Raw genomic sequence first — 13576 nt, 5'->3', positions numbered from 1 at the left:
CAACTGAGGGGATCTGCTTTTTTACTTCAGCTGACAAGATAAAAAAAAATCTTTCAATTTGAAATGACACAAAAACATTCAAATTAACATAAAATTGTAACTGCTATTGAGAAATCAGCCCAAATATATTTGCATAATAAAATAAATTGATATAGAGTATATGTAAGCAGGAAGGAACATTTGATGTTTAAAAGTTTTCACCTTTTTCCTTCAGTGCTTCTATATGTGCTTGTAAAACTTTCAGTCTCATCTCAGATGTATTACAAAATCCATCCAAGGCTGGTAAAGGAAGAGATGTACTACCTGCTCTGTTTCGCAACAAGAACTAGAAATTCCAAGAACATTAAGTCAACATATTGTTGTGAGCTGATTTTTCAGTAATCATTCTAAAAAATTCCTTCACTCCCTACAAAAATGGTTTAGAACTCAGGAGTAGCTTAGTAAAGCCTTGAAAACTTAATCAGAAGTTATCATTAAAGTCAAAGGCTAGAATGTGCTACTGTAACTTCAAGCTGTTTACCTGCATGGCCGATTACCCATACCAGCCAATGATTGCATATGGCGAAAAAAAAAGTCAACAGATTACCCCCACTGGTGGATAACCTGCACCTTAAAAGCAAATAATTTTTGTACAAAAAGGCTCTAGAATTCACAACGTTTCACACTCGATAGAATGTGAATCCCTGGCCACATTTTGTGCCAGCGATTGTTGAATGCCATGTTGAATTGTTTATTTCTTAAAAAAATCGAAATCTTCGGATCTACTGAGCTTAACAAGTCCCTTAAATCGGGAAAATTCTCTTCAGCTCAGGCTAGCGATAACTGGAAATTTGTTACTGATGCGCCGATACCCTTGGATTAATTTTGTCACCATCAAGGTTTTGTTTACATGCGTGCCAATAAAAATTTGTTCGTCACGCAACTAATTGTGCATGAAATAAACTCGAGTCAGCATCATGTTTTGGTGCCGCTTTGTGGCACTCTTAATACAATAAAACTAATTTGAAAGGTGGAAATGCAGGTAGGTGAGAATTTTTTTTCAATTCAACTACCAATAGATTTCAAAAGTGTCACATAACCTGCACCTCCCTATTGCCCGCAGTGGCGCATGTTTAAGGCAAAATCAACAGATTACCCGCGAGTAAACGGCCAGAAATTATGGTACTTGACTGGGTCAAAAAAGAAAAAAACAACTAAAAACTTAAGTGTCAAAAGTTTCACCTTTAGGAGTTTTTGACCATGATTCACAACAGCCTCCTTATTATCAGCAAAAGCATCCAAAAATCCTGACAAAGTTATTCCAAACAAGCGTCAATCACAGAGTATAAAGCTGAGCCACAGTTCATTTTTTACATTTATTTCCTTACATAGTAGTTTCCCTTTATATTGGCAAAACTACTCACCACTTTTCTACTAGGATAAAGGAGCACACGGAAAGTGATAAAAGCTTGCATATTTTTAAGCATTTCAACACATCTTCTTGTAAGAACAAATACTCCTCTTCTTGCTTTATTGTTCTGAATTCTGCTAATAACTCAATTGATTTAAAACTCAAAGAAGCTTTTTATATCAATAAGATCAAACCTGAACTTAACAAACAATTACAATATCATAACACTTTTCTAGCATTCTAGTTTACACCTTTGATGTTTTGGTGTCACGCTGTAATTAGTATCCGCTTTTGTCTTTCATCATATTGTAAATAATTTATTCATCTACTTGTATACTATATAATTGTTCACACTCAGTTACTCATTGACTGAAGATGGCATATGCCTGCCGAAACATGTCTTTCAAAAAAGTTGTATATTTCTTACAATATCTATCATACTTGCTATTTTTGCAACCTTATGGAAGTTTCAAGAGTTACAGGAAAATGAGATCTCTAGATAGTTCACAATCATTATAGAATTTATCCAATTTATTTTAGCTATCTCCAGAATCCAATTGAAGCTCACAATTCACAATATTTCTTCTAAACTAACAAATGGAAAAAAAGGAAAATTTTCACTGTTGTACCTGGTGTTAGACAGCAGTTTTGCAGTGTCTTGATGGAAGTTCTCAAATCTCCTTTGGCACTCACGCCACCACCAAGGGTTTGAAGAGTCTGTAATGAGAAAAAATTTAATTAAAATGCTTCAACTGTAGATTGGGTTTGGCAAAGTTAGAACACTTTAAGAGACAACTGAGATAATATACCTCTGTGTGAACTAAAAGTAAAGTCACACAAACATCTCATCAATTACTTTCCGATGACTTTCCAGTAATAGTAAATAAAAGCAATTAGAAGCAAACCTCCAAAAATGTTTCTACATCTGCAAAGCCTTCTCCATCAGCATCAAATTGACTGAATAGCTACAAATAAAAGTGAAATAAGAAACAAAAACAACAATTTTATAACAAAGTTGTAACTGTTAACTACTCCTAAGTGAAATGAAATATATGTTTGACTCTTCCAGGCCACTTTGTAGGCCAATGGTAAACAGAGTAGACTCTTGAGCGAAAGGGCCAGAGTCAAGCTCTGGCACCAATAGTTGTATTCTGTTCTTGGACAAAACACTTCATTGTCTGGCAAAGAGTCTTTAACCAACCTAATCATTTTAGTCATTCCTTTTTCCTTGACCCAAACTAAAATTCATAGCTATTCAGGCCTAGAGAAATATATTGCAGAATTCCATGTCTTTGCAGATTTTCAAATATCTGGGCTGTATAGGTAATACTATGACTGTTGATTTTTTTTTCTGTTAGGAATTTTTATCAATGAATAGATTCCATGTTGTCATGTTGCTTACCTAATGCACATAATGAAAGATATCAAATTGACAAAGGAAATGAAATGCACACAGACCAGTGGCTTTTGTTCATTATAACATTGATTCTACTTGTTTACTGTACTTAAGAATGGCTGCCTGTTAGGATCGAGAATCGTCCATCAGCGACCATTTTGGTGAATTGCTCATATTTTTCCCAACGATACCCTTTGGTAGACTGTTTTCAAAAATTGAGTTTAAACGTTTCGACAAGTGTTAATTTTTCAGAAATTTGTGAAAATTTGAAAATGCGGTTTAAGTGCGGTTTTCCGCCTGGCAAATTGTCCAAAATTCACTGCAAAACCCAAGTTCCTTTGAAGGCTTAAAATGAATTCAGTTAGCACCAAACTTTACATGTGTTAAGAAAAAGTCCTCCCAATTCATTTGTGTTATGTTAATTTTTTCCGTATACAGCTATCTTGTGATTTTTTTTTTTTAGTCCCTTAAGCAACAGCCTCAAAAAGTGCTGTACGTGGGGCAAAAAATAGGTAAAATTTAATGCGATAAAAGTATACCTGGTAAATAATGTTTTAACTTTTTAACTAGATATTTGTAATAAAATGTCCTTATTCAATTCCTGAGTAAAATTTGATGCTTTGAATCGGAACGCCTCCTTTTGGAAATACCTCGAATATTTGTGTCCTGAGCAAGCAGAAGATATGTGTTGTGTAAACAAATGCTAATCTAATTACTCCCTGCCAGGTAGAAAAAGGTTTGAAATCAACTTTAATTTTGGAAATTTTGGCTGGTATGCCACAAGATATTAGGCAAAAGGGAAATCATACATTCAGAGTTGCGTGAGAGCAAAGAGAAAATAAAATCAGTGTCGAAAATGTAGATACAGTTGTTACATTGATCACCATTATGAAAATTACGCCCTCAGCTGTAGGAAAACTATGATATCTCTTGCTCCGTTTGTTGAATGACTCTTAAACAATTCAATGGTTGTTTTTCATATAATTTATATAGAGATAATATGTACATATTGATCAATAATTCCTGAGAATGCAGGGGGAGAACAGCATTCTGTACAAGTATTTCAGTGTACCAATGCGAATTATTTCTATTTATCATAACCGACGTCCAATCCCAGCAAACACACACCACATGAGACCCTAAATGGGCTGTCATAAATATACCAAAGACTGAAAAACACAAAAACTTCACTCAAGGTCTGATAACCACACAATAATGCTTTTACACTTCAATCTCAGATTTACTACAAAGGGCAAAGGATAGTGCATCAGTATACCCAGTATACTGTGGGAAAGGAAGATTCTCGTGTTTCTCTGAAAGAAGGCTGGGCTCTCAGAGTAATAAAGAGGGCTTACAGATTCAACGAAAAACAAAAGTTGTACCTTCTGTCTAAATTTTGAATAGGCAGACGACAGGCCACAAGCTTGATGCTGAGGTAGTTGCTCGAGATATGCGGTGTGCCCGGGGCACCAATGGTGCACGACTTATCCAGTCATCGGAATTCCTCACAACTACCCAGATCACCTCTTTCTTCTCAAGACAGAGTGCATTAGTATGCCAATGAGATGCTGATGATGCTGATATTCCGAGCAGCTCAGGAGGAGAGTAATTTTAGCAAGGCAAAGGAGACTGTCATGTCCATACAACTTGATCATCCCCTGATCTATGATCAGTACGATCTTTGTGAAATAGCGCTAAAGGACTCTTTGAAAATCTTGAGGCTACCCATGTTGCAGCACATGTGTGAAGATCTTGGCCTCAATATACCATCAGAGCCCATTCGTAAAAAGGCCCCGTACTTGGCTCTACTGAAAGAGATTGTCAACAAATGTACTTGCCAAAAGTCATCATGATGCTGACGTTCTCTTTTGTTTAGCAGAATAGGAAAGTGAGGAAGAAATGAATGAACGGTGTATCGTTCCTAATCGTTAGTTAGTGGTTATCTTATTTTTTAAAAATGCAAGTAGGCCAGATCAGAAGTTGTTGCGTTTTGTTTTGTTTTTCTTTTAATCATGCCAGTATTGACCCTCACTTTTCTTTTCTGGTCTTCACATCAGTAATGAAGTTTACTCATCTGGTGGCCGAAATATGCAAACTGACGGATGCGGGAGTATTCAACCTACATTTCTATCCGCTCTTGTTTTAATGCGGGATTTCTTTCTCCAATTTAACAACGCCGTCCTTTCAGTTGCGGTTTTAACGCATGTATGTTCAAGCACCCCCAAAACGTTTCCAATTACGTTACGTTGCGTGACATTAATAATTACCAGGAGAATAAGATCTGTTCTCTTGTATTAAATTACTTTGAAGGTCATAAGGTGCCTTTCTTTGTATTTATACTTACAGAAAATGAGTTCTCATTATAAAAGACAAAAAGTACTTAGATTATCAGTGAGGAATCAAGTCTTAAGTAGCTTCTTTCGAATGGATCTTTTGCATTACTTGAATGTGAGAAGGTGGTAATGTAATGTGTCCTTCACTTGCAGATTTTTCAGCTCAAAAATGTTTTGGAGAACCTTATCAAACATCTTGCAAAATTTTTGACCTGTCTCTTTACATTTTTGAAGCTATAAGTCACTACAACAGAGACCGAATTTAATTTGGGTATTTAAAAACTCAATATGTTTAAATTACCTAGTTATTTGTTTACACACTTTGCATCATTTTGCTCGCTCAGGTCACGAACACTTCTGACATTTTCAAAAGGACGCAATGTGATTCAGAGTATCAAAAATTCCACAGTGAATGGAAATAGCAATGTTTGTTGAATATATTGTTAAAAATTCAAAGTGTTGGGTAACAGCTATATTTTTTTCGCGCGAAATATCACCCATTTTCAACGCCATTTTGCATGGTCTGTAAAGATGTTCTTTCAAGGGCTTAAGTAATCCCAAAATCGATGAGCCCAAAAAAATTTACTCACCAGAATTGAATAAAAATAGCTTTCCTTACAACGTGTGAAGTTTGGTGTTGATTGATTTCATTTTAAGTCTTGAGCGGAGCTTGGTTTTTGCAGTTAATTTTTGACTGTGCGACATGCGGAGCCTGAACTCAGGTAACCTGAAACCGAGTTTTCAGATTTTTGTACATTTATGAAAAGTTAAGAATCACTGGAACTTGAAAACATGATTTTTGAAAAGGTTTACTGAAAGGTTTCTTTGGGCGAAATATGAGCAATTCACCAAAATGGTTAAAAGAGTCATTCAACAAAATGAGCAAGAGATATCATAGTTTTCCTACAGCTGAGGTAGTAATTTGCATAATAGTGATCGATGTAACAACCGTATGTACATTTTCAACACTGATTTTATTTTCTCTCTGCTCTCACGCAACTCTGAATGTATGATTTCTCTTTTTCCTAATATCTTGTGGCATAACAGCTACAAATTTCCAAAATTAAAGTTGATTTCAAAACCTTTTTCTACCTAGCAGGTAATAATTAGATTAGCGTTTGTTTACACAACATATATCTTTGCTCGCTCAGGACACAAACATTTGTGGTATTTTCAAAAGGAAGCGTTCCGATTCAAAGCCTCAAATTTTACTCAGGTATTGAATAATGACACTTTATTACGAATATCTAGTTAAAAAGTTAAAACATTATTTACCAGGTATACTTTTATCGCGTTAAATTTTACCTATTTTTCGCCCCATGTACAGCACTTTTTGAGGGTGTTGCTTAAGGGACAAAAAAAAAAAAAATCACAATATAGCTGTGTACGGAAAAAATTAACATAACACAAATGAATGGGAAGACTTTTTCTTAAAACGTGTGAAGTTTGGTATTAACTGAATTCATTTTAAGCCTTCAACAGAGCTTGGGTTTTGCAGTGAATTTTGGACAATTTGCCAGGCGGAAAACCGCAATTAAACTGCATTTTCAAATTTTTGCAAATTTCTGAAAAATTAACACTCGTCGGAACTTTTAAACTTGATTTTTGAAAACTGTCTACCAAAGGGTATCATTGTGCAAAATATGAGCAATTCACCAAAAGGGTCGCTGACGGATGATTGTCAATCCTTACAGGCAGCCATTCTTAACTGACTGTATTTATCAGAACCTGACCTCTACACACTCCTCTTTACTGGCTCCTCTTCCTGTCAGCATGTCAGTGAACTGTGATAGACTGACAGATTCCTTTTAATAATAATAATAAGAAAAATAATAATAATCAACTTTATTTAAAGAGGGTAAAACACATAACAGTATAAAACTGACAAACCAGTGGCCCTCTTAAAATATATTACTAATAATTATTAAAAAAGATTAAAAACTCATTAATTAGGGAAAAAGATCAAGAGCAAAAAATCTAAAAGTATATTAACCAGAAAATCACCAATGACAGTACTCAGAGTATCACAGAGGTCAGTGGTTCAAATCCCGTACAGGCCTGAAGAATTTTTTTCAGGTCTGATTTTCACTATTGCTCAAATAGTGCTTTACTGCGAAGGATCGTGCACATATACGTTTCATAACCGCAGTTCATACATATGTTTCATATGTTTGTTGTTGTTTGATTTATCATCTACGGGTTTATGTCGAATTAATTTGATGGCCTGCTCCCAGTTGGCTTGTTAGCTCAATTGGTAGAGCGCTGCACTAGTATCGCAGAGGTCAGTGGTTCGAATCCCGTACAGGCCTGAAGAATTTTTTTCAGGTCTGATTTTCACTATTGCTCAAATAGTGCTTAACTGCGAAGGATCGTGCACATATATGATACAGTACTCAGAGTATTTGCAGTACAGAAAATAAACACTCCCTCAGAGCTTTTCTCCTCTGAACTGCCCATGCCTACTGCCCATGCCTACTGCCCACTAGAGGTCTGTTATAGGAGTTCCACAAGTTTTGTCAGCTTTTTATCTTTAATTCCCTGGGTCAGGACAACTCAGTAAGTTAAACTATAATGTATTTACATGAAAAAGTGCATTGAGCAAACCTCATGTCTGGACTTTCTTTCTTCTAACCACCGTATTATACTGCCTGAATGTTGTTGCATAAAGGATTCATTTGGTTCCTCTCTATACATACAAGAAAAAATTTATAACTAATTATTCGTATAGTGTGAATAGAAAATTGTTTAAATAAAACTAAATTATTACCAAATTACCCCAAAAGATGAAACTACATACTGCATCAAATACAGTTGTAACAAATTGCACAAAACATATAATTATAGCATGGAGGACATAACTGATAAAGATCAACTCCCTTTATAACAACCAAGTGTCACAGTAATTTCTCACATGCCCTTTTATTAAGTTGCAATAAACTAAAACTAGAAAGATTGGATTCATAGTGCATATACAAAAAACAAACCAATAAACAAATAAGGGGAGAATAATATGAAAAAAATAAGTGTGGATATATTACTAATTTGAGCCTTCTTGTTGGAGTGTGACCTCATATCAATGCTGACTTAAAAAAAAATTGCATAGATTGTGGAAATGCAATTAAAAGAAGACAATGAAGGGATGCATGGGGTTTTGATGTAAAATAGAGTTTAAAGCTATGCTGCATCACTTGTCTCCTGCAGCATGAGAAAATAAAGCAAGTTTACCACAGAACAATGAAAACAACAACATCAAAACTTGAAAAGAAGTAAAAATATTTAAATAATATCTTACTTAATTTTTGAGGCAGCTTCTCGTAGTAAACCATGATCAAATAACACAGAAAGGTCTAAAGCTCCATCAGTGATCTCCCCTAAAGTCCCAAGAAATTATTAACCTCAATGAGAATACATATATAACTAAAGGAAAGTGAAAACTTAAGATGTTGATAAAACGGAAATATGACAACTTCCTTGATAGTTGTATAACCCCATCAAATGATTGTATGATATTTGAATTTCCCAAAGGTTTGAGCAAGAAAGCAAAAGAATTTGCTATTGAAAGAAAAAAACATAACTACCTGAAGATGGACTTGTCTCTGTTCCATCCTACAAAAAAAAGCTGTGAATTATCTGACATAATGAAGGGAACTTTAATAAGATGAAGACTTTCCATTTTCAGTCAAATAATGAAAGACAGTTGACTTCTGACAACTCCAACATAAACAAAAATCACTTTAAAGGTAAACTCATCAAAAATTGAGCTAATGAGGGAAAAGTAGACAAGGAAAATGGCCTGAAGGAAAACAACGGCTGAGTTTTGAGTGATAGAAGGTTAAAAGACAAGGAATCAACTGTATTGATTGGTCACTGCTTCTTGTTGAAACCTTCTGAAGCATTTTAAGAGTTTCTCTATCTATCGTTGATGTATAAACTGATGTATAACTGTAATGTATTGGAAAATGCATTGAAAAAGTGAGATGTTACAAAGATTATCAGAGACTTAATTGAGAGAGAGCACACATTATTTCAACGTTAATCATTTCAAGCCTGACCCAGAGAAACTGAAGATAACATAAAGAAGCAAGGGATCATCACAATAATCTCGGATTGGTAACTTGGTGGTAATTGAAGTGTTTTGAAAAGCTAGTGGTATAAGGGTTGCTAAACTTCTGAAAATACCCGCTGCTGTAGTAGCTATACCCAGCTGTTAGGAACAGCTTCCGTACACTCCAGAAAAAACAGTCGCCTTAATAAGTTATGTAAATGGAGGCTCTTTTTAAGGCTAATTAATTGTGTTTATATCAATTGAAGCACAATAAGTTCAAGAAATGCTGCACTTGCTGCTTAACATACTGGCAATAAACATTTGAATTTAACCTATTCCTATAGTTTCTAAGGAGGTCATAATCACTTATCCGGTCGGACCTAAAAAATCGATGCATTTCGTCGGGGTCAGATGTGAGCTGTGTCCCCTGCCTTGCCTCAACATATCGTCGAAAACAAAACTAAAATTATACCTCATAGAACTCGTTTTCATCTTCTTCTCCTTCGTTGACACCTCCAGTTGCTACGTTTCCCATATTCTATAGCTTTTTCAAACGTGTTTTTTTCCTGGTTTTGCACATTTTACTAGCTTCGCCATTTTTATCGAAACCAACATGCCCAGTCCATCCCCCTTCTGGCCACTACTGGTTGAGCTGGACTGGGTCTGAGACTCCATGGAATTACAAGTGGACTGGAACTGAGAACAACATTGAGCGAATAACGCAGCAACTCAGCGTGATCAGTTGATAAGTTAGATTGTAAATAAATTCCTTAGTCTATGAACACGTCCTAATTAATAGACCTGAAGGACGCAAATTCTCCACTCGCGGGAAGATTTGAGACGAGTCTGGGAGATGTTTCCCATGGGTCTGGTACTTAGGTCAGCCTAGACCCGGCCTTGCAGCCGCGCGAAGAAAAACGACAGGAACGTTATGTATGGGGACATATAATGTACCGAATACTAAGATTTCTGATATCACTATGATATCTGATATCCCTAACACTGATAATCTGTCCTTAGCACTGATCAACTGTCCCTAACACCGATCATCTGTCCCTAGTACTGATCATCTGTCCTTAACACTGGTCATCTGTCCATAGCACTGATCATCTGTCCTTAGCACTGATCATCTGTCCTTAGCACTGATCATCTGTCCCTAGCACTCATCACCTGTCCTTTGCATTGATCATCTGTCCCTAGCACTTATAATCTCTCCCTAGCACTGATCGTCTGTACCTAACACTGATCATCTGTCCCTAGCACTGATTACCTGTCCCTAGCACTCATCATCTGTCCTTTGCATTGATCATCTGTCCCTAGCACTTATAATCTCTCCCTAGCACTGATCGTCTGTCCCTAGTACTGATCATCTGTCCCTAGCACTGATTATCTGTCCCTAACACTGATCATCTGTCCCTAGCACTGATCATCTGTACCTAACACTGATCATCTGTCCCTAGCACTGATTATCTGTCCCTAACACTGATCATCTGTCCCTAGTACTGATCATCTGTACCTAACACTGATCATCTGTCCCTAGTACTGATCATCTGTCCCTAGCACTGATCATCTGTCCCTAGCACTGATCATCTGTCCCTAACACTGATCATCTGTCCCTAGTACTGATCATCTGTACCTAACACTGATCATCTGCCCCTAGCACTGATCATCTGTCCCTAGCACTGATCATCTGTCCCTAGTACTGATCATCTGTACCTAGCACTGATCATCTGTCCCTAGCACTGATCATCTGTCCCTAGCACTGATCATCTGTCCCTAACACTGATCATCTATCCCTAGCACTGATTATCTGTACCTAACACTGATCATCTGTCCCTAACACTGATCATCTGTCCCTAGCACTGATCATCTGTCCCTAGCACTGATCATCTGTCCCTAGCACTGATTATCTGTACCTAACACTGATCATCTGTCCCTAACACTGATCATCTGTCCCTAGTACTGATCATCTGTCCCTAGCACTGATCATGTCCCTAGCACTGATCATCTGTCCCTAGCACTGATCATCTGTCCCTAGCACTGATCATCTGTCCCTAGCACTGATCATCTGTCCCTAACACTGATCATCTGTCCCTAGTACTGATCATCTGTCCCTAGCACTGATCATCTGTACCTAGCACTGATGATCTCTTCCTAGCACTGATCATCTGTCCCTAGCACTGATGAACTCTCCCTAGCACTGATCATCTGTCCCTAACACTGATCTTCTGTCCCTAGTACTGATCATCTGTCCCTAGCACTGATCATCTGTTCCTAGCACTGATGATCTCTCCCTAGCACTGATCATCTCTCCCTAGCACTGATCATCTGTTCCTAGCACTGATGATCTCTCCCTAGCACTGATCATCTGTTCCTACCACTGATTATCTGTTCCTAGCACTGATGATCTCTCCCTAGCACTGATCATCTGTCCCTAGCACTGATCATCTGTTCCTAGCACTGATGATCTCTCCCTAGCACTGATCATCTGTCCCTAGCACTGATGATCTCTCCCTAGCACTGATCATCTGTCCCTAACACTGATCATCTGTCCCTAGTACTGATCATCTGTCCCTAGCACTGATCATCTGTTCCTAGCACTGATGATCTCTCCCTAGCACTGATGATCTCTCCCTAGCACTGATCATCTCTCCCTAGCACTGATCATCTGTACCTAACACTGATCATCTGTCCCTAACACTGATCATCTGTCCCTAGCACTGATCATCTGTCCCTAGCACTGATCATCTGTTCCTAGCACTGATGATCTCTCCCTAGCACTGATGATCTCTCCCTAGCACTGATCATCTGTCCCTAGCACTGATGATCTCTCCCTAGCACTGATCATCTGTCCCTAGTACTGATCATCTGTCCCTAGCACTGATGATCTCTCCCTAGCACAGATCATCTCTCCCTAGCACTGATCATCTGTTCCTAGCACTGATCATCTGTTCCTAGCACTGATCATCTGTTCCTAGTACTGATCATCTGTCCCTAGCACTGATCATCTCTCCCTAGCACTGATCATCTGTTCCTAGCACTGATGATCTCTACCTAGCACTGATCATCTGTCCCTAGCACTGATCATCTCTCCCTAGCACTGATCATCTGTCCCTGATACTGATCATGTCCCTAGCACTGATCATCTGTCCCTAGTACTGATCATCTGTTCCTAGCACTGATGATCTCTCCCGAGCACTGATCATCTGTCCCTAGCACTGATGATCTCTCCCTAGCACTGATCATCTGTCCCTAACACTGATCATCTGTCCCTAGTACTGATCATCTGTCCCTAACACTGATCATCTGTTCCTAGCACTGATGATCTCTCCCTAGCACTGATCATCTGTCCCTAGCACTGATCATCTGTCCCTAGCACTGATCATCTGTCCCTAGCACTGATCATCTGTTCCTAGCACTGATCATCTGTTCCTAGCACTGATTATCTCTCCCTAACACTGATCATCTGTCCCTAACACTGATCATCTGACCCTAACACTGATCATCTGTCCCTAGTACTGATCAGCTGTCCCTGATACTGATCATGTCCCTAACACTGATTATCTCTCCCTAACACTGATCATGTCCCTAGCACTGATCATCTGTCCCTAACACTGATCATCTGTCCCTAACATTGATCATCTGACCCTAACACTGATCATCTGTCCCTAACACTGATCCTCTGTTCCTAGCACTGATCATCTGTCCCTAGTACTGATCATCTGTCCCTAGCACTGATCATGTCCCTAGCACTGATCATCTGTTCCTAGCACTGATTATCTCTCCCTAGCACTGATCATCTGTCTCTAACACTGATCATGTCCCTAGCACTGATCATCTGTCCCTAACACTGATCATCTGTCCCTAACATTGATCATCTGACCCTAACACTGATCATCTGTCCCTAGTACTGATCATCTGTCCCTAGCACTGATCATCTGTCCCTAGCACTGATCATCTGTTCCTAGCATTGGTTATCTCTCCCTAGCACTGATCATCTGTCCCTAACACTGATCATGTCCCTAGCACTGATCATCTGTCCCTAACATTGATCATCTGACCCTAACACTGATCATCTGTCCCTAACACTGATCATCTGTTCCTAGCACTGATCATCTGTCCCTAACATTGATCATCTGTCCCTAGCACTGATCATCTGTCCCCAGTACTGATCATCTGTCCCTAACAGTGATCATCCTTGCAGATGATCAGTGTTAGGGACAGATGATCAATGCAAGGGACAGATGATTAATCAGTGCTAGGGACAGTGGATCTGTGCTATGGCATACTGGAATGAAGTATATACCCCATATTAGATATCATAGTATTCGGTACATTATATGTCCTCATACAAAACATTCCTATGAGAAAAATCCACGCGCCGGGGTTATGATGAAGGCGTGCTCGCGGGC

General features: G+C 38.2%; 1 protein-coding gene across 7 annotated transcripts in view; it reads right to left on the bottom strand.

The window, feature by feature from the left end:
- Nucleotides 1-9797, bottom strand: part of LOC111324766 (zinc finger ZZ-type and EF-hand domain-containing protein 1) — a 42917-nt gene extending 33120 nt beyond the window's left edge. For 4 of the 7 annotated variants that reach the window (XM_088735642.1, XM_088735645.1, XM_088735647.1 and 1 more), the window contains exons 1-10: nucleotides 9637-9797; nucleotides 8698-8725; nucleotides 8412-8490; nucleotides 7724-7805; nucleotides 6853-6924; nucleotides 2296-2355; nucleotides 2020-2107; nucleotides 1222-1286; nucleotides 202-325; nucleotides 1-30 (exon numbers count right to left, since the gene is read on the bottom strand). The exon at nucleotides 1-30 is cut by the window's left edge and continues 79 nt beyond it. In XM_088735642.1, coding sequence (XP_088591768.1) covers nucleotides 1-30; nucleotides 202-325; nucleotides 1222-1286; nucleotides 2020-2107; nucleotides 2296-2355; nucleotides 6853-6924; nucleotides 7724-7805; nucleotides 8412-8490; nucleotides 8698-8725; nucleotides 9637-9699 — 691 coding nt within the window. In that variant the 5' untranslated portion in view covers nucleotides 9700-9797. Of the gene's footprint in view, nucleotides 31-201; nucleotides 326-1221; nucleotides 1287-2019; nucleotides 2108-2295; nucleotides 2356-6852; nucleotides 6925-7723; nucleotides 7806-8411; nucleotides 8491-8694; nucleotides 8726-9636 lie in introns of all 7 variants that reach the window. The other 3 variants (XM_088735641.1, XM_088735643.1, XM_088735646.1) reach the window with 1 other exon arrangement.
- Nucleotides 9798-13576: the final 3779 nt, after the last annotated feature.

The sequence above is a fragment of the Stylophora pistillata genome, chromosome 10, assembly GCF_964205215.1.
Source record: "Stylophora pistillata chromosome 10, jaStyPist1.2, whole genome shotgun sequence".
NCBI classification, from domain to species: Eukaryota; Metazoa; Cnidaria; class Anthozoa; order Scleractinia; family Pocilloporidae; genus Stylophora; species Stylophora pistillata.
This window is presented reverse-complemented; position numbering and strand designations above follow the sequence as displayed.